Source organism: Oncorhynchus tshawytscha, unplaced genomic scaffold (assembly GCF_018296145.1).
Source record: "Oncorhynchus tshawytscha isolate Ot180627B unplaced genomic scaffold, Otsh_v2.0 Un_contig_5383_pilon_pilon, whole genome shotgun sequence".
In the NCBI taxonomy this organism is placed as follows: Eukaryota; Metazoa; Chordata; class Actinopteri; order Salmoniformes; family Salmonidae; genus Oncorhynchus; species Oncorhynchus tshawytscha.
Window position 1 is genome coordinate 52,778 of NW_024609457.1, and position 25,708 is coordinate 78,485.

General features: G+C 47.4%; 2 protein-coding genes and 1 long non-coding RNA gene across 4 annotated transcripts in view; 1 reads left to right on the plus strand and 2 right to left on the minus strand.

Annotated features, from left to right (window-relative positions):
• Nucleotides 1-1,696: 1,696 nt before the first annotated feature.
• syngr3a (synaptogyrin 3a) lies at nt 1,697-6,476 on the plus strand. 2 transcript variants are annotated; one of them, XM_042315394.1, is made up of 5 exons: nt 1,697-2,243; nt 2,284-2,610; nt 4,196-4,430; nt 4,529-4,674; nt 4,997-6,476. In XM_042315394.1, the coding sequence occupies exons 2-5, from the start codon at nt 2,509-2,511 to the stop codon at nt 5,207-5,209; spliced, it is 696 nt and encodes a 231-aa protein (XP_042171328.1). In that variant the 5' UTR covers nt 1,697-2,243; nt 2,284-2,508; the 3' UTR covers nt 5,210-6,476. The 2 variants fall into 2 exon arrangements, with proteins under 2 accessions (XP_042171328.1, XP_042171327.1); XM_042315393.1 differs by having other exon boundaries at nt 1,697-2,610.
• Nucleotides 6,477-12,520: 6,044 nt separating this feature from the next.
• LOC121844906 lies at nt 12,521-13,028 on the minus strand. The gene is made up of 3 exons (XR_006082211.1): nt 12,808-13,028; nt 12,624-12,669; nt 12,521-12,587 (listed from the first exon to the last, which is right to left on the minus strand). It is a non-coding gene; the product is annotated as an uncharacterized LOC121844906 (long non-coding RNA).
• Nucleotides 13,029-13,448: 420 nt separating this feature from the next.
• The window catches only part of znf598 (zinc finger protein 598), a 28,992-nt gene continuing 16,732 nt past the window's right edge, over nt 13,449-25,708 (minus strand). The window contains exons 7-12 of the mRNA XM_042315387.1: nt 24,294-24,464; nt 23,938-24,102; nt 20,846-21,756; nt 15,668-15,791; nt 14,941-15,118; nt 13,449-14,161 (exon numbers count right to left, since the gene is read on the minus strand). Coding sequence (XP_042171321.1) covers nt 13,796-14,161; nt 14,941-15,118; nt 15,668-15,791; nt 20,846-21,756; nt 23,938-24,102; nt 24,294-24,464 — 1,915 coding nt within the window. The 3' untranslated portion in view covers nt 13,449-13,795. The remainder of the gene's footprint in view (nt 14,162-14,940; nt 15,119-15,667; nt 15,792-20,845; nt 21,757-23,937; nt 24,103-24,293; nt 24,465-25,708) is intronic.

The following is a 25,708-nucleotide window of genomic DNA, read 5'->3' on the forward strand; positions in this document are numbered from 1 at the left end:
GATAGTGTATGATCTATATAGTGTATCTATATAGTAGATAGTGTATGATCTATATAGTGTATGATCTATAAGTGTATGATCAGATATATAGTGTATGATCTATGTAGTAGATGTTAGTGTATGATCTATATAGTAGATGTTAGTGTATGATCTATATAGTAGATGTTAGTGTATGATCTATATAGTAGATGTTAGTGTATGATCTATATAGTGTATGATCTATATAGATGTTAGTGTGTGATCTATATAGTGTATGATCTATATAGTGTATGATCTATATAGTAGATGTTAGTGTATGATCTATATAGTAGATGTTAGTGTATGATCTATATAGTAGATGTTAGTGTATGATCTATATAGTAGATGTTAGTGTATGATCTATATAGTAGATGTTAGTGTATGATCTATATAGTAGATGTTAGTGTATGATCTATATAGTAGATGTTTGTGTATGATCTATATAGTAGATGTTAGTGTGTGATCTATATAGTAGATGTTAGTGTATGATCTATATAGTGTATGATCTATATAGTGTATGATCTATATAGTAGATGTTGTGTATGATCTATAGTAGATGTTAGTGTATGATCTATAGATGTAGTAGTGTGATCTATAGTAGATAGTATGATCTATAGTCTAGATGATCTATATAGTAGATGTTAGTGTATGATCTATATAGTAGATGTTAGTGTATGATCTATATAGTAGATGTTAGTGTATGATCTATATAGTAGATGTTAGTGTATGATCTATATAGTAGATGTTAGTGTATGATCTATATAGTGTATGATCTATATAGTAGATGTTAGTGTATGATCTATATAGTAGATGTTAGTGTATGATCTATATAGTGTATGATCTATATAGTAGATGTTAGTGTATGATCTATATAGTGTATGATCTATATAGTAGATGTTAGTGTATGATCTATATAGTGTATGATCTATATAGTAGATGTTAGTGTATGATCTATATAGTGTATGATCTATATAGTAGATGTTAGTGTATGATCTATATAGTGTATGATCTATATAGTAGATGTTAGTGTATGATATATATAGTAGATGTTAGTGTGTGATCTATATAGCTCCTCAACAGATGTGTAGTCTAGACCTCCTATAGCTCCTCAATAGATGTGTAGTCTAGACCTCCTATAGCTCCTCAACAGATGTGTAGTCTAGACCTCCTACCTCCTCAACAGATGTGTAGTCTAGACCTCCTATACCTCCTCAACAGATGTGTAGTCTAGACCTCCTACCTCCTCAACAGATGTGTAGTCTAGACCTCCTATAACTCCTCAACAGATGTGTTGTCTAGACCTCATACCTCCTCAACAGATGTGTAGTCTAGACCTCCTTTAACTCCTCAACAGATGTGTAGTCTAGACCTCCTACCTCCTCAACAGATGTGTAGTCTAGACCTCCTTTAACTCCTCAACAGATGTGTAGTCTAGACCTCCTTCGTCCTATACCTCCAACAGATGTGTAGTCTAGACCTCCTATAGCTCCTCAACAGATGTGAAGTCTTGACCTCCTATAGCTCCTCAACAGATGTGTAGTCTAGACCTCCTATAGCTCCTCAACAGATGTGTAGTCTAGACCTCCTATAGCTCCTCAACAGATGTGTAGTCTAGACCTCCTATAGCTCCTCAACAGATGTGTAGTCTAGACCTCCTATAGCTCCTCAACAGATGTGTAGTCTAGACCTCCTATAGCTCCTCAACAGATGTGTAGTCTAGACCTCCTATAGCTCCTCAATAGATGTGTAGTCGAGACCTCCTATAGCTCCTCAACAGATGTGTAGTCTAGACCTCCTATAACTCCTAAACAGATGTGTAGTCTAGACCTCCTATAGCTCCTCAATAGATGTCTAGTCTAGACCTCCTATACCTCCTCAACAGATGTGTAGTCTAGACCTCCTATAGCTCCTCAACAGATGTGTAATCTAGACCTCCTATAGCTCCTCAGATGTTTAGTCGAGACCTCCTACCTCCTATAACTCCTCAACAGATGTTTAGTCGAGACCTCCTACCTCCTATAACTCCTCAACAGATGTTTAGTTGAGACCTCCTACCTCCTATAACTCCTCAACAGATGTTTAGTCGAGACCTCCTATAACTCCTCAATAGATGTGTAGCGTAGACCTCCTATAGCTCCTCAACAGATGTGGTCTAGACCTCCTTCGTCCTATGGCTCCTCAACAGATGAGTAGTCTAGACCTCCTATAGCTCCTCAACAGATGTGGTCTAGACCTCCTTCGTCCTATAGCTCCTCAACAGATGAGTAGTCTAGACCTCCTACCTCCTCAACAGTAGATGCTACTGCTGTTTTCATGCCACAGCAGCCCTGTGCGTGTTCCCGCTCCGTCGAGCACGCCCCCGCCCAGTAGGAGCGTGCACATCGTGTGCGCGCAGGACCCTTCCCTAGACTACAAGACAGTACCAAACCCAGCCTGGAGCCTGACGCAAGGTAGCGCACCCAGAGAACAGAGAGAGAGAGAGAGAGAGAGATGGACGGAGTGGGATCGTTCGGAGCGGGCCTGGCGGGTGCTGCCTTCGACCCGGTTTCCTTCATCAAGCAGCCGACCACCATCCTCAGGGTCTTGTCCTGGGTAAGAGACCGACAGATAACGGGGTCTGTCACGGCGTCCTCCCTCGGCCTGCCGCTCGGTGGCGAGTGTTCGCTCCGTAGAGCGCAGCAGATAAGAGTCTGGAAACGGCAGTAGGCTTATAGATGGACGGGGTCCAGGGGAGAGGAGGCTGTCGAAGAACGGTCCATCCTGTTCAGATACACGGATATGTACCATGTTTTAGAACCTACGGTCGTTTTAGAAAACAGATTTGTAAAGAATGTCAAAAAATGAATGTGGCCTTAAAATGTATTGAATTAGGTAGCTAGGCTACAGATGATAACTAGACTGTTGCGTTGAGAGAAACGTATCTTTATGATGTCTATCTGTAGGCCTTAAGCAGGTCTATATCATAGTGTTATTATTAAATCCCGTGTGTGTATATAGGCTGTGGGTTTGTGATATGGATAATTCCACCACTCCTCGGGAGGGGGCCGTATAGTGGCGTCGCATCCTCTCTCTATTCGCCAGTGTGGATCATTCTCCATGTGTTAATACCCCGGGTGGTTTGTCGTTATATTGACCGGATAGTTCTACTACAGAGTGGTGATATATACACATGTGTTAATACCCCGGGTGGTTTGTCGTTATAGTGACCGGATAGTTCTACTACAGAGTGGTGATATATACACATGTGTTAATACCCCGGGTGGTTTGTCGTTATAGTGACCGGATAGTTCTACTACAGAGTGGTGATATATGCACATGTGACCCCGGGTGGTTTGTCGTTATATTGACCGGATAGTTCTACTACAGAGTGGTGATATATACACATGTGTTAATACCCCGGGTGGTTTGTCGTTATAGTGACCGGATAGTTCTACTACAGAGTGGTGATATATACACATGTGCGATCTACAGTGGAAAAGGATTTGTCCCCTTTCTGATTTTCTCTACTTGTGAATATTTTGTAAACTGAACGTTATCAGGTGTTCAACCAAAACCTAATATTAGATAAAGGGGAACCTGCGTTTACAAATAACAAATAAATGTTATGTATTTAATTTAATTAATACAGTAAATAAGTCTGCACTTTTGGTCCACACAGGTGTACCCCTCCCTCCCCCTCCCTCCTCCCCTCCCTCCCCTCCCCCCCCTCCCTCCCCCCCCTCCCCTCCCCCCCCCCCCCCCCTCCCCTCTTCAGGTATTCTCCCTGGTGGTGTTTGCCTCTATAGTGAACGAGGGCTATGTGAACCTGGGTAGTGAACGTCTCTTCTCCCTCCCCCCCCCCCCTCCCCTCTCCTCCTCAGGTATTCTCCCTGGTGGTGTTTGCCTCTATAGTGAACGAGGGCTATGTGAACCTGGGTAGTGAACGTCTCTTGAACGAGGGCTATGTGAACCTGGGTAGTGAACGTCTCTTCTCCCCCCCCTCCTCCTCTCCCTGGTGGTGTTTGCCTCTATAGTGAACGAGGGCTATGTGAACCTGAACGTCTCTTCCTCCCCTCTCCCCTCCCCTCTTCAGGTATTCTCCCTGGTGGTGTTTGCCTCTATAGTGAACGAGGGCTATGTGAACCTGGGTAGTGAACGTCTCTTCTCCCCCTCCCCTCTCCTCCCCTCTCCTCCTCAGGTATTCTCCCTGGTGGTGTTTGCCTCTATAGTGAATGAGGGCTATGTGAACCTGGGTAGTGAACGTCTCCACTGTGTGTTCAATAAGAACCCTGATGCGTGTAACTACGGAGTGTTCTGTGGTCTGGTGGGCTTGTTGCTGTGCTCCTTCTTCTTCCTGTTGGATGTGAAGTTTCAACAGATCAGCTCTATTAAGGACAGGAAGAAGGCTGTGATGCTGGAGGTCGGGGTTTCAGGTAGGCTAAAACACACAGACGGACACTCTTTATTTCAATGTGTATGCTGTGATTGGTTGGCTGTCCTCTGACTGTGTGCTGTGATTGGTGGTTTTCAGGTTTCTGGACGTTCCTGTGGTTTGTGAGTTTCTGTTTCCTGGCCAATCAGTGGTCTAGGACCGCCCCTGAGGACCTGCCACTCAATCAGGGGGCTGACGCAGCCAGGGCATCTATCGCCTTCTCATTCTTCTCCATCCTCACCTGGGTACACACACACACACACACACACACACACACACCCTATAGCTGCTCCAGGGGCACTGCACTGTGGCATTGTACTTCTCATTCTTCTGCTCCTGCTCTCCTTCTCCTCTTAATCCTTCTCCTCCTACTCTTCCTTCTCCTCTTCCTTCTTCTCTCCTCCTACTCTTCCTTCTCCTCTTCATTCTTCTTCTCCTCCTCTCCTCTTCCTTCTCCTCCTCTTCATTCTTCTCCTCCTCCTTCTCTTCCTTCGCCTTCTCTTCCTTCTCCTTCTCCTCCTTCTCCTCCTCATTCTTCTTCTCTCCTTGTTCTTCTTCTCCCTCCAGGCTGGTCTGACGGTGCGTGCAGTCCAGAAATATCTCCTGGGAACAGACATGACCCTCTTCACCACCGACCATCTGGACGGAGTCGCCCCTGTAACACCATACCCCCCCACCACCACCGGGGGCACCATCGAACCCAGCGACAACTACCAGAGCCCCCCGTTCACAGAGGGGCTGGAAGCCCCTGCCCCCACATACCAGGTCCCCATATACTAGTCCCTCCCTGTCCCCACATACCAGGTCCCCATATACTAGTCCCTCCCTGTCCCCATATACTAGTCCCTCCCTAGTCCCCACCTCCCTGTCCCCCTAGTCCCTCCCTGTCCCCACATACCAGGTCCTATCCACTAGAGAACATAGTGCTGGAAGCGCTGAAGGGGACCTAGTTACATGTACAGTCCCTCCATGGTAATGTTTTTAAGGGGATGTTCTGTTCTTGGGTTCGGTGTTATCTGCATGTTCTGTAAGACTGACTAAGTGCCAAACTGTCTTGTGTGTCTGACAGTGACTGTAGATAGTAACTTTCACCACTATGATGTTAACGTGACCAAGTGCAATATCTCCCTCCACCCAGTAGCCACTCTGCAGACCAGTCATACACTATTCCCTATGTAGTGCATTAATGATGGCCAGCTGAGCCTTTACCACCAGTGCACTTTGTAAGGTAATAGTGGTTTCAGATGCGCCCTAAACTAATGTGTGCAAACATCACAGAAGATTCTGGCTGGTTTATGTTTACATTCTAGAAGTGGTTTGTTTACATTTAGCTGTTTATTTATGTTTTAGAAGCTGTTTATTTATGTTTTAGAAGCTGTTTGTTTACTTTCTAGAAGCTGTTTGTTTACGTTCTAGAATCTTTTTGTTTCTTTTCTAGAAGCTGTTTGTTTACATTCTAGAATCTTTTTATGTTTCTTTTCTAGAAGCTGTTGGTTTCATTCTAGAAGCTGTTTGTTTACGTTCTAGAAGCTGTTTTTACATTCTAGAATCTTTTTGTTTCTTTTCTAGAAGCTATTTGTCATTCTGGAAGCTGCCAAACTGCCCTGCTAGTTGTCTTCCTTCACAGAGCATCAGTCAGTCAGCTACCCAGAGATAAACTAGACATACCATGATGGCTCTTTATTACTGTATATACCCTGGGTCTGGGTCTCTCTAAATCTGCTCTGTGGAATACAACCGTGCCCATTGTTACCATGGTGACAACACACCCACACACACTCACTAGTGAACCTCACTGCCCAGTGTGTGTGTGTGTGTGTGTGTGTGTGTGGTATTTGTTGTTTCAGGTCTGAAGAAAAAGAAAGACAAGTAAAGCGTTCTTCTGTTGGTGGTGTTCCGGAACAGAGGTGTTCCGGAACAGAGGTGTTCCGGAACAGAGGTGTTCCGGAACAGTCTGTCTCACCATCTTGTACAGTGTCTCTAGGTGAAGCCTAGACATTACATGTCACTGTCTGTATTGACAGTCATATTACATATTATATTACAATTCAAGAGGTTTTGTGTTTCTTGATATAACAGTCAACAGATGAATATAATGCTGAATATAACTGACCTCCAGAAAGCCTCGTCTGTGGTGCCATCTGCTCCTTGTAACACTAGTGGTGTATCAGCGCCCTCTAGCTGCCGAGGGACTCAAGCTTTTGTACTAAACGAATTAGTACATATCTGTTATTCCTTTTGACCATTTTAATTGAAAACAAACAAAAAAATAGCAATATCTCAAGCAAGAATTTAGCTAGGACTGTCGGAGTGGTGAGGGGGAAACTAGCTGTTATTGGCAGAGAGATTTCGAACTCTCTTATTGGTCTATTAACTAATTAACCGCCGGGTGACGTCACCAGGCAGGCCAAAACTCCATCCCACCAAAACAGACAAATTTCAGACGGTCTTTTCAAACAGCTCTTCAACTAAAACGGCATTATGAATTTCACAGTATTCTTCCAACATCATAGCGTGGAAATATATCAAACACAGGAACGTTTGACTGCCTTGGGCCTTTAAAATACGCTTGAAAGTGATATTGTGGGCAAAATGTTCTGTTGAATTCTGTGTAATTTTGATTTAAAGAGCCGTTTTGTTTTGATTTGAAAATTCATTTGATTTGAATTGATATGGAAAAACGTTGATTTACCCCAAAAAACCCCTGAAAGGTTGAATAAATTGACACATAGGACCTACAGTATAACGAAGGGAGTTCTATGTTCAGATAGAGGATTTTCAGTATGTAGATCAGGGACGGGTAACTCAAGGATGGCCAATATACAGCACCAGTCAAAAGGTTGGACACCTACTCATTCCAGGGTTTTTATTTATTTGTATTACTATTTTCTACATTGTAGAATAATAGTGAAGACATCAAAACGATTAAATACTCCCTATTAATGTAGAATGTCCTCTGGGTCTAATAGACCTATTAAGGATTAATCGTATAACTTTTAAAATGTTTTCCCTTTTAAATGTGTTGTAAACACAACCAGTCATGTTTTCAGCTTGCCAAACAATCACTTCCCTAAAGGTGCTCCTGTTGGCTTGCCGCGCATGCGCCGGTCGTTTGATGAATGGAAAGAAATCTGTTACAAAATAAACGAGAAGTGTAATGACATTCAGTGATTGTCAATGGTAACCATTAGGCTTGTAGTCTGAATTGATGCGTCCGCTGCTGTAAGAGCGCGTCTGTCTCTCTGCCTTGGTAGAAATGTTGTCGAACGCAATTTGGAGGGAATTACTGCCCGTTTTAATGTCAATTCGCTCATTTTCATGCAGCTGACATGCGGTAATGTTAATCCTTAAGAGTTTGAGTTTAGTGCGTCAATCTCAGTAACATAATACAAAAATCCCCATCTAAACATGTCAGTTTAAAGATAGAGATGGCCTGGGCTCAATGCACCGCATCCTCCTGTCGGGATTCCGCATCAGCGGGGGAAGGTGGCCGAGCTAAAGCAGTGTTTGACAGAACATGAGACATCCCGAAAATCAGAGAACCGTTTGGGCTTCTCCGTTTAGCTCTACGAACCCCACAAGTGTCATAGGACTCCTCTGAAGGTAACCAGGTACCGGTACAAAAACAATCAATAAATGGAAGTATGGAGGTAGTTTTGTTAAATATGTCCAAAAAACTACAATATTTCCTGATCTTATATCTCCTAGATATACAGAACCAATCAAACGTTTGGACACACCTACTCATTCAATGATGTTTTATTTTTTAAACTGTTTTCTACATTATAGAATAATAGTGAAGAAGTCAACTATGAAACAACACATGGAATCATTTAGTAAACAAGAAAGTGTTAAACAAATCAAAATATATTTTAAATTTGAGATTCTTCAAAGTAGCCACCCTTTGCCTTGATGACAGCTTTGCACACTGGTCTCTGCAATCACCTGACCTCATCCCAATTGAGATGGTTTGGGATGAGTTGGATCGCAGAGTGACGGAAAAGCAGCCAACAAGTGCTCAGCATATGTGGGAACTCCTTCAAGAATGTTGGAAAAGCATTCCAGGTGAAGCTGGTTGAGAGAATGCCAAGAGTGTGCAAAGCTGCCATCAAGGCAAATATATTTTGATTTATTTAACACTTTTTTGGTTACTGCATGATTCCATATGTGTTATTTCATCAGTTTTGATGTCTTCACTATTATTCTACAATGTAGAAAATAGTACAAATAAAGAAAAGCCCTGGAATGAGTAGGTGTGTCCAAACTTTTGACTGGTACTGTAGGACAGACACTTCAAAAACCTTGTTTCGTATCATTTCTTGTTTTGCCATTGCTGAATGTGTTATTCAATGTGTTTCTATAGGTCATTAGTAGTAATAATAAATATTAAAGGCCAAATTCAATATTTGAAATGGCTCCATACGGAACACACTTACTTACTCTACACATCACAGCAGCGTGTCTGTTCTATATCCTATAATTCTATGTTGTGTTGATGTTCTCAGTACTCTAGTCTGAGTGATAGAGGGGTCAGGAGACAGGGAGGAGGGGTCTGGAGACAGGGAGGAGGGGTCTGGAGACAGGGAGGAGGGGTCTCCTTCAGTAGAATGAGTAAGACATTTCAGACGTGTCAACTCATTTCTGCCCAGACTGTTGATCCTCAGAGCAACACAGCTGGGGTGTGTTTACAGTGGACAGGTATCTCAGTCAACCAATCCCTATACTGTAGTGCTTCAGTCTGCTGTTCCTCTGTTGGAAATGGACATGCTTCATGTGAGGGCCACCTGGTTCCTGTTTTTAAAGGAAAGCACCTAAGGTAACTGTCCTTCCATTGTTCTCTCTCTGATGTCTGACTGCCGATCACCTCACTGAAATAAAGCACTCATTTTTCATGACTGGTCATCATGAAGTCCTGTTGAGACACTATCAAGGACCAATCACCTCCACCCTGTGACACCCTGTTGTGACCCACTCCCTTTGTTGTTACCGCCCAAATAAAGGTCCACCCTTCGATGTTAATCTCAACCACACTGCACATGCCCTCTGTTGGACAATGGAATACCTATGTGAGAATGCTGTTCATAAAGACTACAGTCGGCATTCAAACCATAGTACCCTCCATGTTTTGAGCTCGTCATCAGGTGCTTCCTGAGACCCTGGATGTCTCTGATTGGAGTCCCCTGTGCAACTGGGACATGATTTGGACTTCCTGATAAGGCAGAACAGGTTGTGAGGGTGAGGTTGAAGGAATTGTCCATCCCCGTCTGATAACAGTCTTGGGGCCAGATCAGGGTTGTGTTACATCTATATCCCTGGTCCCCTGTTGTGGCCTCCACATCTCCAATAAGTTTGGTCAAGTTTCCTGGACCTGGCCAACCTTCTGAAGGTGTGACCAAGAACATCTATAAGAGGTCCCCTCTGTTGTCAGGAAAATAACCATCTATAAAACTAAGGAGATGATTGTGTTCAGGAAACATCTAGGGAACAGGTCCCCGATGGAACAGTAGTGGAGAGGGTCAAGTTTTAAGTTCCTCGGCCAATCACAGACAAACTGAATTGGTCCACTCACACAGACAGCATCGTGAGGAAGGGGACAGACTAGCGCCTCTTCAACCTCAGGAGGCTGAAGAAATTCAGCAGCTTGGACCAAAAGCACTCACAAACTTCTACAGATGCATTGATCATCCTGGGATGTTTCTAACCTGGTATTGACTGGAGTCCCTCAACCGTGATAAAGGACCTCCTCAGAGGGTAGTGATCTGCACAACATCACTAGGGTAGGGGCAAACTACCTGCCCTGGAAAGGCACAACACCTGTGCTACAGGAAGGTCCATAAAGATAGGGTCAGAGGACAAAACCAAGCCACTGAGGTGTGAAGCTGTCATTGTCCAGGTAGTACAGCTGCATCAAAGCTGGGACCGAGAGGAAGACAGGGGAAAAACAGCTTTCTCTATCTTGAGGGGTCAGACTGTTAAACAGCCACCACCAACATTGAGTGGCTACTGGCCAACACACTGTCAATGACACTGACTCAGACTCCAGCCACTTAACACTAGAGTTGGATCATGGGAATTGATGGGAAATTATGAAATATATCACTAGCCACTTGGAAACAAGCTACCTTAACATGTTACTTACCCTACATTGAGGACCTCTAACACTAGGGTAGGGGATCATACTGGTGAGGAGACAGACTGCATCCTTAACATGGTCACAGTATCAGAAGCCACTTAACACTATGGTTGGGGACATACTTATCTCATATAGGGAGATAGACTGGACCTCCTCTAACACTAGGGTAGGGGACAGCTGCTAGGACCATCACTAGGGTAGGGGACAGCACTATGGACATATTCTCCTAACACTAGGGTAGGGGACAGTAGTTTTTTTTTAATTGTTAGTTATGGACAGACTAGACCTCCTCTAACACTAGGGTAGGGACAGACTAGGACCTCCTCTAACACTAGGGTAGGGGATGGGGACAGATAGACCTCCTCTAACACTTGGGTAGGGACAGACTAGGTCCCCCTAACTGTTGGAGGGGAGACAGACCTCCTCTAACACTAGGGTAGACAGCTATAAAGGTCCCCCTTCTGTTGGTAAAGGTCCCCCTTCTGGGTGTTACATCTATAAAGGTCCCCCCTTCTGTTGTGTTACATCTATAAAGGTCGCCCCTTCTGTTGTGTTACATCTATAAAGGTCGCCCCTTCTGTTGTGTTACATCTATAAAGGTCCCCCCTTCTGTTGTGTTACATCTATAAAGGTCCCCCTTCTGTTGTGTTACATCTATAAAGGTCCCCCCTTCTGTTGTGTTACGTCCATTAAAAAAATGTACGTAAATATTCAGACCCTATGTTTTGAGACTCGAAATTGAGGTCAGGTGCTTCCTGTTTCCATTGATCATCCTTGAGATGTTTCTACAACTTGATTGGAGTCCACCTGTGATAAATTCAATTGATTGGACATGATTTGGAAAGGCACACACCTGTCTATATAAGGTCCCACAGAGTATGTCAGAGAAAAAACCAAGCCATGAGGTTGAAGGAATTGTCCATAGAGCTCCGAGATAGGATAGTCTTGAGGAACAGATCAGGGGAAGGAACCAAAACATTTCTGCCATATTGATGGTCCCCAAGAACACAGTGGCCTCCATCATTCTGAAATGGAAGAAGTTTGGAACCAAGACTATTCCTGGACCTGGCCGCCCGGCCAACTGAGCAATCGGGGGAGAAGGACCTTGGTCAGGAGGTGACCAAGAACCCGATGGTCACTCTGAAAGAGCTCCAGAGTTCGTCTGTGGAGATGGGAGAAACTTCCAGAAGGATAACCATCCCTGCAGCACTTCACGAATCAGGCCTTTATGGTAGAGTGGCCAGACAGAAGCCACTCCACTAGGGTAGGGGACAACAGTATGGTGGAGACAGACTAGGACCTCCTCTAACACTAGGGTAGGGGACAGACTAGGACCTCCTCTAACACTAGGGTAGGGGACAGACTAGGACCTCCTCTAACACTAGGGTAGGGGACAGACTAGGACCTCCTCTAACACTAGGGTAGGAGACAGACTAGGACCTCCTCTAACACTAGGGGTAGGGGACAGACTAGGGTAGGGACCTCCTCTAACACTAGGGTAGGAGACAGCAGTATGGAGGAGACAGACCTCCTCTAACACTAGGGTAGTGGACAGACTAGGACCTCCTCTAACACTAGGGTAGGGGACAGACCTCCTCTAACACTAGGACTAGACAGACCTCCTCTAACACTAGGGTAGGGGACAGACTAGGACCTCCTCTAACACTAGGGTAGGGGACAGACTAGGACCTCCTCTAACACTAGGGTAGGGGACACAGACCTCCTCTAACACTAGGGTAGGGGACAGACTAGGACCTCCTCTAACACTAGGGTAGGGGACAGACTAGGACCTCCTCTAACACTAGGGTAGGGGACAGACTAGGACCTCCTCTAACACTAGGGTAGGGGACAGACTAGGACCTCCTCTAACACTAGGGTAGGGGACAGACTAGGACCTCCTCTAACACTAGGGTAGGGGACAGACAGACCTCCTCTAACACTAGGAGGGGACAGACCTCCTCTAACACTAGGGTAGGGGACAGACTAGGACCTCCTCTAACACTAGGGTAGGGGACAGACTAGGACCTCACTCTAACACTAGGGTAGGGGACAGACTAGGACCTCCTCTAACACTAGGGTAGGGGACAGCAGTATGGAGGAGACAGACCTCCTCTAACACTAGGGTATGGGGACAGACTAGGACCTCCTCTAACACTAGGGTAGGGGGACAGACTAGGAAACACCTCCTCTAACACTAGGGTAGGGGACAGACAGACCTCCTCTAACACTGGAGGGGAGACTAGACCTCCTCTAACACTAGGGTAGGGGACAGACTAGGACCTCCTCTAACACTAGGGTAGGGGACAGACTAGGACCTCCTCTAACACTAGGGTAGGGGACAGCAGTATGGAGGACAAATAGACCAAAATGGACCAAAGCTGTTTAATCAAAATTGGGGCAAACAGAAATATTCTGGTTTTATATGATGTGGGTTTACAGACTGGTTGTGGGTTTACAGACTGGGTTTACAGACTGGGGTCTTACAGACTGTTGAGAGAGGAGTAGACAGAAGAGAAACTGTCTGACTGTCTCCAGAGGGTCAACTATCTGAGGGAGTAGTACCTGACTGACTGTCTCCGAGGGAGTAGTAGAGGGTCTGACTGACTGTCTTAACAAGGTCTGACTGACTTACCGAGGGAGTAGTAGAGGGTCTGACTGACTCTGAGGGAGTAGTAGAGGGTCTGACTGTCTCCGAGGGAGTAGTAGAGGGTCTGACTGTCTCCGAGGGAGTAGTAGAGGGTCTGACTGTCTCCGAGGGAGTAGTAGAGGGTCTGACTGTCTCCGAGGGAGTAGTAGAGGGTCTGACTGTCTCCGAGGGAGTAGTAGAGGGTCTGACTTAATAAACTCTCCTCAGTCATCAAACCTGATAAAAGAACCAACGCGTCACTCCTTCAACACTTTATCAACATCATGAAAATGTGATCAGAAGAGAGAGGGGAGAAAAATCAAATATATAGAACCATTCTTCTTATTAATACACAACATGTGGTACTTGTAGGGCCCTCCAGGTTCGGGTCGCCAGGCTGGGTCCAGGTCCAGCCGGAATCACACCGGGAATCAGGTCAACATCTGGCAACCAGAATTCAGTTCAACCTCCTGCTGGCCCCAGCCTTGCCATCAAATACACTACCCAACGTCCTCTCTGGCCATGGTCACCATGGAAACAGGCTCCCCCTGAATGGCAACAGGCAGGGCTGAGATTGGGCAGTGTGCATGTCTGTCCCAGGCCAGGGCTAGCTGATGATGCGGCTGATGTCCTGCAGGGAGGGGAAGTCCTCGTTGTCCCCCAGGTGCAAGGTCTTATGGGAGTTGAAGTCTTTAGGGTCCAGCACCTGGCAGCAGGTGGGGCATACCTGGCAGTCCAGCGCGGCTGCATTAGAGATGGCGCTGGAGGGGGTCTGCCAGGCACTCTTCCTGTTCTTCCTGGTCCCGCCCCCTCCCTGTCTTTCCATGGCCCGGTTGTCTGCGTGGGCCGTCAGCAGCTCCTGCTGTTTCCTCGTGTCAGGAAGTAGCACCAGCAGCTCATTGAAGACGCCGCCAAAGTTGTCCCCTAACAGAGTCCTACAGCTCTGGTGGTAGAGCACGGCTGACATCAGACCCTGTTAGAGAGAGAGAGAGAGATGTTACCGAATTCACTGTCCCCATGAGAGAGATGTTAGGGTCTACATCAGACCCTGTTAGAGAGAGAGAGAGAGATGTTAGGGTCTACATCAGACCCTGTTAGAGAGAGAGAGAGAGATGTTAGGGTCTACATCATCTGCTGGTCTTACTGAGTCTATAGGAACATTAGCCTGCTGGTCTTACTGAGTCTATAGGAACATTAGCCTGCTGTTCTTACTGAGTCTATAGGAACATTAGCCTGCTGGCCTTACTGAGTCTATAGGAACATTAGCCTGCTGGTCTTACTGGCTCTATAGGAACATTAGCCTGCTGGTCTAACTGGGTCGAAAGGAACATTAGCCTGCTGGTCTTACTGGGTCTATAGGAACATTAGCCTGCTGGTCTTACTGAGTCTATAGGAACATTAGCCTGCTGTTCTTACTGAGTCTATAGGAACATTAGCCTGCTGGCCTTACTGAGTCTATAGGAACATTAGCCTGCTGGTCTTACTGGCTCTATAGGAACATTAGCCTGCTGGTCTAACTGGGTCGAAAGGAACATTAGCCTGCTGGTCTTACTGGGTCTATAGGAACATTAGCCTGCTGGCCTTACTGAGTCTATAGGAACATTAGCCTGCTGGCCTTACTGAGTGTTTGGTGTCAGGGTTAGGAGTCAGGATTAGGAGTCAGGGTTAGGGGGTTAAGGTTAGGAGTCAGGGTTAGGGGGTTTAAGGTTAGGAGTCAGGGTTAGGGGGTTAAGGTTAGGAGTCAGGGCTTACCTGTCTAAACTGTCCAGAGTAGTCCTTGAACTGGTTGAATCGTGACTGGTCGTTCTGCAGGAGGTTCTTAATGGACTGGATCAGTTCCATGTTCCTCTGCTGGAAGTTCTCTGGAGCCAGGTACACCCCCGGGGACTGGGGAGAGCTGAACACCCCCCATATGGAGTCATTTAGAACACACAGTTTGAATCAAATATGTGTTGTTGTGTCTGTAAAGGTGATGTCTGGTCTGTAATGGTGATGTGATGCTTGGTCTGTAAAGGTGATGTCTGGTCTGGAAAGGTGATGGTTGGTCTGGAAAGGTGACGTGATGGTTGGTCTGTAATGGTGATGTGATGGTTGGTCTGTAATGGTGATGTGATGGTTGGTCTGTAATGGTGATGTGATGGTTGGTCTGTAATGGTGATGTGATGGTTGGTCTGTAATGGTTGGTCTGGAAAGGTGATGTGATGTCTGGAAAGGTGACGTGATGGTTGGTCTGGAAAGGTGATGGTTGGTCTGTAATGGTGATGTGATGGTTGGTCTGTAATGGTGATGTGATGGTTGGTCTGTAATGGTGATGTCTGGTCTGTACGTGATGGTCTGTAATGGTCTGGTCTGTAATGGTGATGTCTGGTCTGTAAAGGTGGTGTGATGTCTGGTCTGTGTCTCACCGGGGCTGGATGCAGGGGGCAGGCTCCACCACGTTGCTGTTGAGGGGGATGCCAGTAAACCCTGGGGGGCTTACTGGGAGGGGTGGTGCTGCCCTGGCCTGTAAAGGTGATGACAGGTCTGTAAAGGTGGGGGGAGGGGGACAGGTTTCTGGAAAGGGGTCTGGTCAGAACTCTTCAGGACGAAGGAACTTTTAAAGCCTGGAGGAGACAAACAGCATGGTCAACATCAGGGGGACAGGTTTCACTATCACATTACGAAGGAACTTTTAAAGCCTGGAGGAGACAAACAGCATGGTCAACATCACTACATTATCACTGATACTATCATCCATTACCCCAACTTAAAACCTAGAGACAAACAGCATGGTCAACATCACTACATTATCACAGTTACTATCATCCATTACCCCAACTTAAAACCTAGAGACAAACAGCATGGTCAACATCACTACATTATCACAGTTACTATCATCCATTACCCCAACTTAAAACCTAGAGACAAACAGCATGGTCAACATCACTACATTATCACTGATACTATCATCCATTACCCCAACTTAAACAGCATGGTCAACATCACTACATTATCACTGATACTATCATCCATTACCCCAACTTAAAGCTGCAATTTGGAACTTTGGTCACAGAACTAAATTCACATAGAAAAGTATGTTAAAGATCTGTCATTATCATTGACGGCAAGTCTAAGAAGCGGTAGGACTGTTCTGTGACCTATTTCTATGCTCCCTGTTCTTATGTTTAGTTTGTGCGTCTTGTACTTTCGGTGTTCAACAGCAGCATCAAAACAACTGAAGACACAATACTTTAGGTTATTGCATAGGCATTTCACAGCGGTTTAGATGGACAATGATCCGCCATGCGATTGGCTAAAACATGAATACTTCAATGTCCATAAATAAAATGGCTGAGGTCCAAATTGTTCTGGAGAAGAAAAAATCCATTGCTAAATAATGATGGAAACCCAGTGGACGAGTTCCAACTTCAAAGACCAATGTACCTCATAGACCAACACATCCTCACTGCCGAGACGTTACGCCCTCATAGACCAACACATCCTCACTGCCGAGACGTTACGCCCTCATAGACCAACACATCCTCACTGCCGAGACGTTACGCCCTCATAGACCAACACATCCTCACTGCCGAACACGTTACGCCCTCATAGACTGCCGGACGTTACGCCCTCATAGACCAACACATCCTCACTGCCGAGACGTTACGCCCTCATAGACCAACACATCCTCACTGCCGAGACGTTACGCCCTCATAGACCAACGCCCTCACATCCTCACTGCCGGACGTTACGCCCTCATAGACCAACACATCCTCACTGCCGAGACGTTACGCCCTCATAGACCAACACATCACTGCCATTGCTGAGACGTTACTCCCTCATAGACCAACACATCCTCACTGCCGAGACGTTACGCCCTCATAGACCAACACATCCTCACTGCCACGTTACGCCCTCATAGACCAACACATCCTCACTGCCGAGACGTTACGCCCTCATAGACCAACACATCCTCACTGCCGAGACGTTACTCCCTCATAGACCAACACATCCTCACTGCTGAGACGTTACTCCCTCATAGACCAACACATCCTCACTGCTGAGACGTTACTCCCTCATAGACCAACACATCCTCACTGCTGAGACGTTACTCCCTCATAGACCAATACAAATCCCACTGCTGAACGTTACGCCCCAGGGGTAAGACCAACACATCCTCACTGCCGGACGTTACGCCCTCATAGACCAAAAGATACGCCCTCATAGACCAACCTCACATAGACCAACACATCCTCACTGCCAGACGTTAATCCCTCATAGACCCCTCCTAAGTGCCAAAACCCCTGAGACGTTACGCCCTCATAGACAAACCCCCTTAACACATCCTCAGGGGTTACTGCACAAAACACCCCCCAGGGGTACGCCCTCTGACCAACACATCCTCACTGCAGGGGTAATACTGCACAAACCCCCCTCACTCTCCCAGACCAACACATCCTCACTCCCGGGACGCATTACGCCCTCAGGGGTAGACCAACCCCCCCATCCTCAAAACCCCCCTCCCGTAATACTGTAAAACCCCCTAACCCACTGCACAAAACCCCCACCAGGGGTATACTGCACAAAATCCTCACTGCCAGGGTTACGCACCCTAACCTCCATAGACCAACACATCCTCACCCTGCCGGGGTTACGCCCTCCAGGGGTAGACCAACACATCCTCACTGCTGAGACGTTACGCCCTCATAGACCAACACATCCTCACTGCCAAAGACGTTACCCCGGGGTGACCAACACAAAAACAAAAACCCCCCAATGTACGCCCTGCACATAAACCAACACATCCTCACTGCTGAGATCCTTCACGCCCTCCTAACCAACACATCCTCACTGCCGAGACGTTACGCCCTCATAAGACCAAAACATCCTCACTGCCGGGGTAATACGCACAAAACCCTCACTACGCCAAAACCCCCAGGGGTAATACTGCACCCCATAACCAACACATCCTCCTGCCCAGGGGTTACGCCCTCATAAACCAATACATCACTCACCCCCCCAGGGGTGATACTGCACAAAAAGACGTTACTGCCAAAAACTCCCCATAGACCAACACATCCTCACTGCTGAGACGTTACTGCCCTCATAGACCAACACATCCTCACTGCTGAGACCCTCAGACCAACCATCCTCACTGCCGAGTAATACGTTACGCCCTCATAGACCAACACATCCTCACTGCCAAACCCCGTTACGCCCTCATAGACAAAACATCCTCACTGCCCAGACGTTACGCCCTCATAGACAAAAACATCCTCCTGCCGGACGTTACTGCAAAAACATCCCCTGCTGAGACGTTACTCCCTCATAGACCAACACATCCTCACTGCTGAGACGTTACCCTCAAGACCAACACATCCTCACTGCTGAGACGTTACCCCTAACCCCAATACTGCACAAAACCCCCTAACCCTCCCAGGGGTAATGCTGCACAAACCCCCAGGGTAATACTGCACACCCCTAGACCTAACAAAACCTCCCAGGGGTAATACCACAAAACCCCCGTTACGCCCACATAAAAACCCCCCAACCACAACCCCCACCAGGGGTAATACTGCACAAACCCCCTTAACTCTCCCAGGGGTAATACTGCACAACCCCACCCTCCCAGGGGTAATACTGCACAAAACCCCCTAACCCTCCCAGGGTAATACTGCACAAAACCCCCTAACCCTCCCAGGGGTAATACTGCACAAAACCCCTCCTAACCCTCCCAGGGGTAATACTGCACAAACCCCCTAACCTAACCCTCCCAGGGGTAATACAACAAAAACCCCCCGGGTGTATCCCCACTGCTGAAACCCCTTAACGCCCCCCAGGGGTAATACTGCACAAAACCCCCCTGCACAACCCCCCCAGGGGTAATACTGCACAAAACCCCTAACCCTCCCAGGGGTAATACTGCACAAAACCCCCCAGGGGTAATACTGCACAAAACCCCCAAAACCCTCCCAGGGGTAATACTGCACAAAACCCCCACCCCTAAACCACCCCCCCCAGGGGTAATACTGCACAAAACCCCCCTACTGCACCCTCCCAGGGGTAATACTGCACAAAAACACAACCCCAACCCCCCAGGGGTAATCCTTCACAAAACCCCTCCTAACCCCCCCAGGGGTAATACTGCACAAAACCCCCCAGGGGTAATACTGCACAACCCCCACCAGGGGTAATACTGCACAAACCCCCTTAACTCTCCCAGGGGTAATACTGCACAAAACCCCCTAACCCCCCAGGGGTAATACTGCACAAAACCCCCCACCCTCCCAGGGGTAATACTGCACAAACCCCTCCTAACCCTCCCAGGGGTAATACTGCACAAAACCCCCCTAACCCTCCCAGGGGTAATACTGCACAAAACCCCCCCAGGGGTAATACTGCACAAACCCCTAACCTAACAAAACCCCTCCCAGGGGTAATACTGCACAAAACCCCCCCCCCAGGGGTAATACTTCACAAAACCCCCCTGCACAACCCCCCAGGGGTAATACTGCACAAACCCCCTTAACCTCCCAGGGGTAATACTGCACAAAACCCCCTAACCCTCCCAGGGGTAATACTGCACAAAACCCCCTAACCCTCCCAGGGGTAATACTGCACAAAACCCCCCTAACCCTCCCAGGGGTAATACTGCACAAAACCCCCCTAACCCTCCCAGGGGTAATACTGCACAAAACCCCCCTAACCCTCCCAGGGGTAATACTGCACAAAACCCCCCACAACCCCCCAGGGGTAATCCTCACAAAACCCCCTAACCCTCCCAGGGGTAATACTGCACAAAACCCCCCCCCAGGGGTAATACTGCAAAACCCCCCCCAGGGGTAATACTGCACAAAACCCCTAACCCTCCCAGGGGTAATACTGCACATAAAACCCCCCAGGGGTAATACTGCACAACCCCCCTAACCTAACAAAACCCCCCCAGGGGTAATACTGCACAAAACCCCCCCAGGGGTAATACGGCACAAAAACCCCCCAGGGGTGATACTGCACAAAACTCCCGGGGGGTGATACTGCACACAAAAACTCCCCCGGGGTAATACTGCACAAAAACTCCCCAGGGGTAATCCTTCACAACCCCCCCCAGGGGTAATCCTTCACAAAACCCCTCCTAACCCCCAGGGGTAATACTGCACAAAAACCCCCCAGGGGTAATACTGCACAAAAACCCCCCAGGGGTAATACTGCACAAACCCCCCCTAACCCTCCCAGGGGTAATACTGCACAAAAACCCCCTAACCCTCCCAGGGGTAATACTGCACAAAACCCCTAACCCTCCCAGGGGTAATACTGCACAAAACCCCTCCTAACCCTCCCAGGGGTAATACTGCACAACCCCCCTAACCTAACAAAACCCCTCCCAGGGGTAATACTGCACAAAACCCCCAGGGGTAATAAAAAACCCCCCCAGGGGTGATACTGCACATAAAACCCCCCCAGGGGTGATACTGCACAAAAACTCCCCCCCCAGGGGTGGGGTGATACTGCACAAAAACTCCCCCCGGGGGTAATACTGCACAAAAACTCCCCCCGGGGGTAATACTGCACAAAAACTCCCCCCGGGGGTAATACTGCACAAAAACTCCCCGGGGGTAATACTGCACATAGAAATGTATTGTGTAGAGCAAATATGAATTGGGATAGTTATGTTATGTACCTGGGGGGGGTTTCTTGGAGATGAGGGCAGGGAACTCCTCCTCTACCTCCAGGGGGGGTTCCGGCTGGGCTTTAGGGAGGGGGGCCACTGTGACTGGTTTATCCAGGTGGCCGTTAGCCAATCCACTTGCTTTGACCTTTGCTTTTACAGCTGTTTTAACTGCTGCCGTCGTCATAGCAACCAGTGGCTTGGAGGCGTGGCTCTCCGGAACGTTCTCCTTCTGTACCCTGGAGACCGTTTCCATGAGAACAGGAACTTGGTTCCCAAATGATGATGGAGGGGGCGTGGCCTGTTTCTTCTTCTTGGCTGTCTTGGATGGGGGGCTTGGGGCGGGAATAGGAGTGGGGTTAGATGTCACGGGGGAGGGCTTAGAGGTTGGTGGGAGGGGCTTAGCTGTCAATTGGAGGGGCTTAGAGGCAGTAGGGGCAGATTTAGAGGGTCCTTTGACGATGAGAAGAGAGGAGATATCCAACATGGTTGGAACTGCTCGGTGCTCCTGCATCGTCTTGGCAACGCAATTGTCATCATCAGATGGGGGGGAGGGGCGGCGGACGGGGTGCTTTTTCCTCCGAGAGGAGGAGGAGAGGAGCTGGGGGCCAGCGGGGAGGGGGAGAGGAGGGTTGTTAGGGGGAGGTCTAGAGGAAGAGGAGGGAAGGATGACCGTCTTGGAGGTGTTGCTGCTGCTGCTGGCTTGGCTCCAGGCTGAGGTAGCTCCGCCCGCTGGTCTGGGAGGGCGGATCTTAGAGACCAGGGCGGGGAAGTCTTCTTCTTGGAAGGAGGAGTGCTTCCTGGGTTGGGCGGAGTAGGCAGGGGTCATGGGGGTCATAACCATGGAAGCAGATAGACTGGGGAAGTCATCCTCCTTCAGAGGGACCTGGGCTGGAGTCTTCAGGGCTGGGGGGGGCTTTACACTGTAACACACAATATATATATACCTATAACATACATCACTACAGAGAGACCTGGGGGGGGGTAACACACAATAGATATTAACACTAGACACACACATATATATCACTACAGAGAGACCTATAACATACATCACATCACTCCAGAGAGACCTGGGGGGGCTTTACACTGTAACACACAATAGATATACCTATAACATACATCACTACAGAGAGACCTGGGGGGGCTTAACACTAACACACAATATATATACCTATAACATATACACTATATAACACTACAGAGAGACCTGGGGGCTTTACACTAACACACACCTATAACATATATCACTACAGAGAGACCTGGGGGGGGCTTTACACTGTAACACACAATATATACACCTATAACATACATCACTACAGAGAGACCTGGGGGGGGCTTTACACTGTACACTGTAACACAATATATATACCTATAACATACATCACTACAGAGAGACCTGGGGGGCTTTACACTGTAACACACAATATATATACCTATAACATACATCACTACAGAGAGACCTGGGGGGGGCTTTACACTGTAACACACAACATATATACCTATAACATACAGTACCAGTAAAAAGTTTGGACACACCTACTCATTCAAGGGTTTTTCTTTATGTTTTCTATTTAATAAGAGAAGACATCAAAACTATGAAATAACATAAAGTGTTAAATCAAAATATATTGTATATTTTAGATTCTTCAACAGTAGCCACCCTTTGCCTTGATGACAGCATTGCACAGTCTTGGCATTCTCTCAACCAGCTTCATGAGGAATGCTTTTCCAACAGTCTTGAAGGAGTTCCCACATATGCTGAGCACTTGTTGGCTGCTTTTCCGTCACTCTGCGATCCAACTCATCCCAAACCATCTCAATTTGGTTGAGGTCAGGTGATTGTGGAGGCCAGCTCATCTGATGCAGCACTTCATCACTCTCCTTCATCAAATAGCCCTTACCCAGCCTGGAGGTGTGCTGCGTCATTGTCCTGTTGAAAAATCAATGATAGTCCCACTAAGCCCAAACCAGATGGGATGGCGTATCGCTGCAGAATGCTGTGGTAGCCATGCTGGTTAAGTGTGCCTTAAATAAATAACAGACAGTGTCACCAGCATTTCAGTTGAATACAGTCAGTGGGATAACTGACTAGGTATCCCCCTTTCCCAAAGCACCCCTACACCATCACACCACCTCCTCCATGCTTCACGGTGGGAACCACACATGCAGAGATCATCCTTTCACCTACTCTGCGTCTCACAAAGACACGGTTGGAACCAAAGATCTCAAATTTGGACTCACCAGAAGGACAGATTTCCACTGGTCTAATGTCTATTGCTTGTGTTTCTTGGCCCAAGCAAGTCTCTTCTTCTTATTGGTGTCCTTTAGTAGTGGTTTCATTGCAGCAATTTGACCATGAAGGCCTGATTCACACCGTCTCCTCTGAACAGTTGATGTAGTGGTAGTAGTGGTAGTGTAGTGGTAGTAGTGGTTTCTTTGCAGTAATTTGACCATGAAGGCCTGATTCACACCATCTCCTCTGAACAGTTGATGTTGAGATGTGTCCGTTACTTGAATTCTGTGAAGCATTTATTTGGGCTGCAATCTGAAGTGAGGTTACCTGTAATCTCTTTGCTTCTTGCCATAATGTGGACTTGGTCTTTTACCAAATAGGGCCAACTTCTGTATACCACCCCTACCTTGTCACAACACAACTGATTGGCTCAAACGCATTAAGGAAAGAAACTCCACAAATGAACTTTTAACAAGGCACACCTGTTAATTGAAAAGCATTCCAGGTGACTACCTCAAGAAGCTGGTTGAGAGAATGCCAAGAGTGTGCAAAGCTGTCATCAAGGCATCTTTGAAGAATCTCAAATATAGAATAATTTTGATTTTGTTTAACACTTTTTTGGTTACTACATCATTCCATATTTGTTATTTCATAGTTTTGACATCTTCATTATTGTTCTACAATGTAGAAAATAGTACAAATAAAGACAACCCCTGGAATGAGTAGGTGTCCCAACTGTTGACTGGTACTGCACATCACAACAAAGAGACCTGGGCCGGGGAGTGGGGGGGGGCTTTACAGTGTAATATACACATAAATGATAACACAGCTGGTATACACCTTCACCTCGGGGTGTGTGTGTGTGTACCTCAGTGTGGGTGCTGCAGCCCCCAGGAGAGCTGGGAAGTCGTCTCCTGTTAGAGGGTTACTCTTCATGGTCCTCACTGGGGGAGCTTCTGCTGGAGGTTTGACAGGAATACTCCTGTGTCTCTCCTCAGTCTCCATCCGCTCGGGCCTCTCCATCCGCTCGGGCCTCGGGCCGCTCCATCCGCTCGGGCCGCTCCATCCGCTCGGGCCGCTCCATCCGCTCGGGCCGCTCCATCCCGCTCCATCCGCTCGGCCTCTCCATCCGCCGGGCTCCATCCGCTCGGGCCTCTCCATCCGCTCGGGCCTCTCCATCCCTCGGGCCTCTCCATCCGCTCGGGCCTCTCCATCCGCTCGGGCCTCTCCATCCGCTCGGGCCTCTCCATCCGCTCGGGCCTCTCCATCCGCTCCTCTTTGCGGTGTTTGGGCGCTGCGCTCCTGTCCTGGGTGTCTCGTCCTCCGTCCTCCTGTCTCCTCTGCTGCATCAAAGAGGCTCTGACTGCTACTGCCAACTCCCTGTCCTCCTCCTCACTACCAAAACACAGCACTGTTATAGTCTATCACAGAGTCATAATACCCAGAAAACACTGGTGAAACACGCAAACGGTTCCAATCGTTTATCCACAATTCATTTTTATTCATTGTGGATATTAGAGTCACTTCAAATAAGGACTGTTTGGTGTAGGCTCACCCTGGCCCTGTTGTGATAACCATGGAGGCTCACCCTGGCCCTGTTGTGATAACCATGGAGGCTCACCCTAGCCTGATGTTGTGATAACCATGGAGGTTCACCCTGGCCTGATGTTGTGATAACCGTGGAGGTTCACCCTGGCCTGATGTTGTGATAACCATGGAGGCTCACCCTGGCCTGATGTTGTGATAACCATGGAGGCTCACCCTGGCCTGATGTTGTGATAACCATGGAGGTTCACCCTGGCGTGATGTTGTGATAACTGTGTAAATCTCTAAGACAAGGTGACTTGTATCAATATAGTCGCCTGTATTTACAACCCCCAAAAATGATATGCTAATTAGCTGCTAACGTGGCTATCATACAGAACTAGAAACGCCTGTCAAGCTTCACGTCACTCACCAGGGCCGTGATGATCTGGACCAGACTGACGAATCAAGGTTTTTAAATTGAAAACGCCTCTAACCTAGCTAGCTAGCTCATGGTTAGCTAGCAAGCAACATTAGCCTGGCTAGATACATTCGTAACTTGTTTAGGTTTTTATAAACCAACAGCCTAGCTTGCTAGTTGACTAGCTAGCTAACTTAGATGGTGAAGCTGGGGCTACGTGTTCATGATGTTTGTTTGTGTCTGCGGGTGAGAGGTGGGTAGCCTACTTCAAGTAACGTAAACTCACGTAAACTCATACATCGCCTTGGTCCGTACAATTGCCCTTATTTTAGCGCCTCCAAAACGTAATACTTCCAGATCAACTGTAATGTCAATACCAGTGTAAAGCACAATTTCTCCCCTTTCCAACAGAATCAATTACATGACCTAAACGCTGCCCGTTTCTGCATAATTCAAGCAGGCAATGAGCCTGTCGGGTCTTTTTAAAAATGGCAGGTGGGGAAGCGAAACTAATGCGTGATAGTGAGAAGGAGAGAGATGTTAATTAAACTAATGCGTGATGAGAAGGAGAGATGTTAATTAAACTAATGCGTGATGAAAAGGAGAGATGTTAATTAAACTAATGAGTGATGAGAAGGAGAGATGTTAATTAAACTAATGCGTGATGATGAGAAGGAGAGATGTCGTCGTGTGG

Bases quoted from the DNA above. Each gene is read 5' to 3' on its own strand.
- syngr3a (XM_042315393.1), top strand. From the start codon at position 2,509: ATGGACGGAGTGGGATCGTTCGGAGCGGGCCTGGCGGGTGCTGCCTTC. The intron at 4,431-4,528 runs GTAGGCTAAAAC...GGTGGTTTTCAG, and splicing joins GCTGGAGGTCGGGGTTTCAG to GTTTCTGGACGTTCCTGTGG. The intron at 4,675-4,996 runs GTACACACACAC...TTCTCCCTCCAG, and splicing joins TCTTCTCCATCCTCACCTGG to GCTGGTCTGACGGTGCGTGC.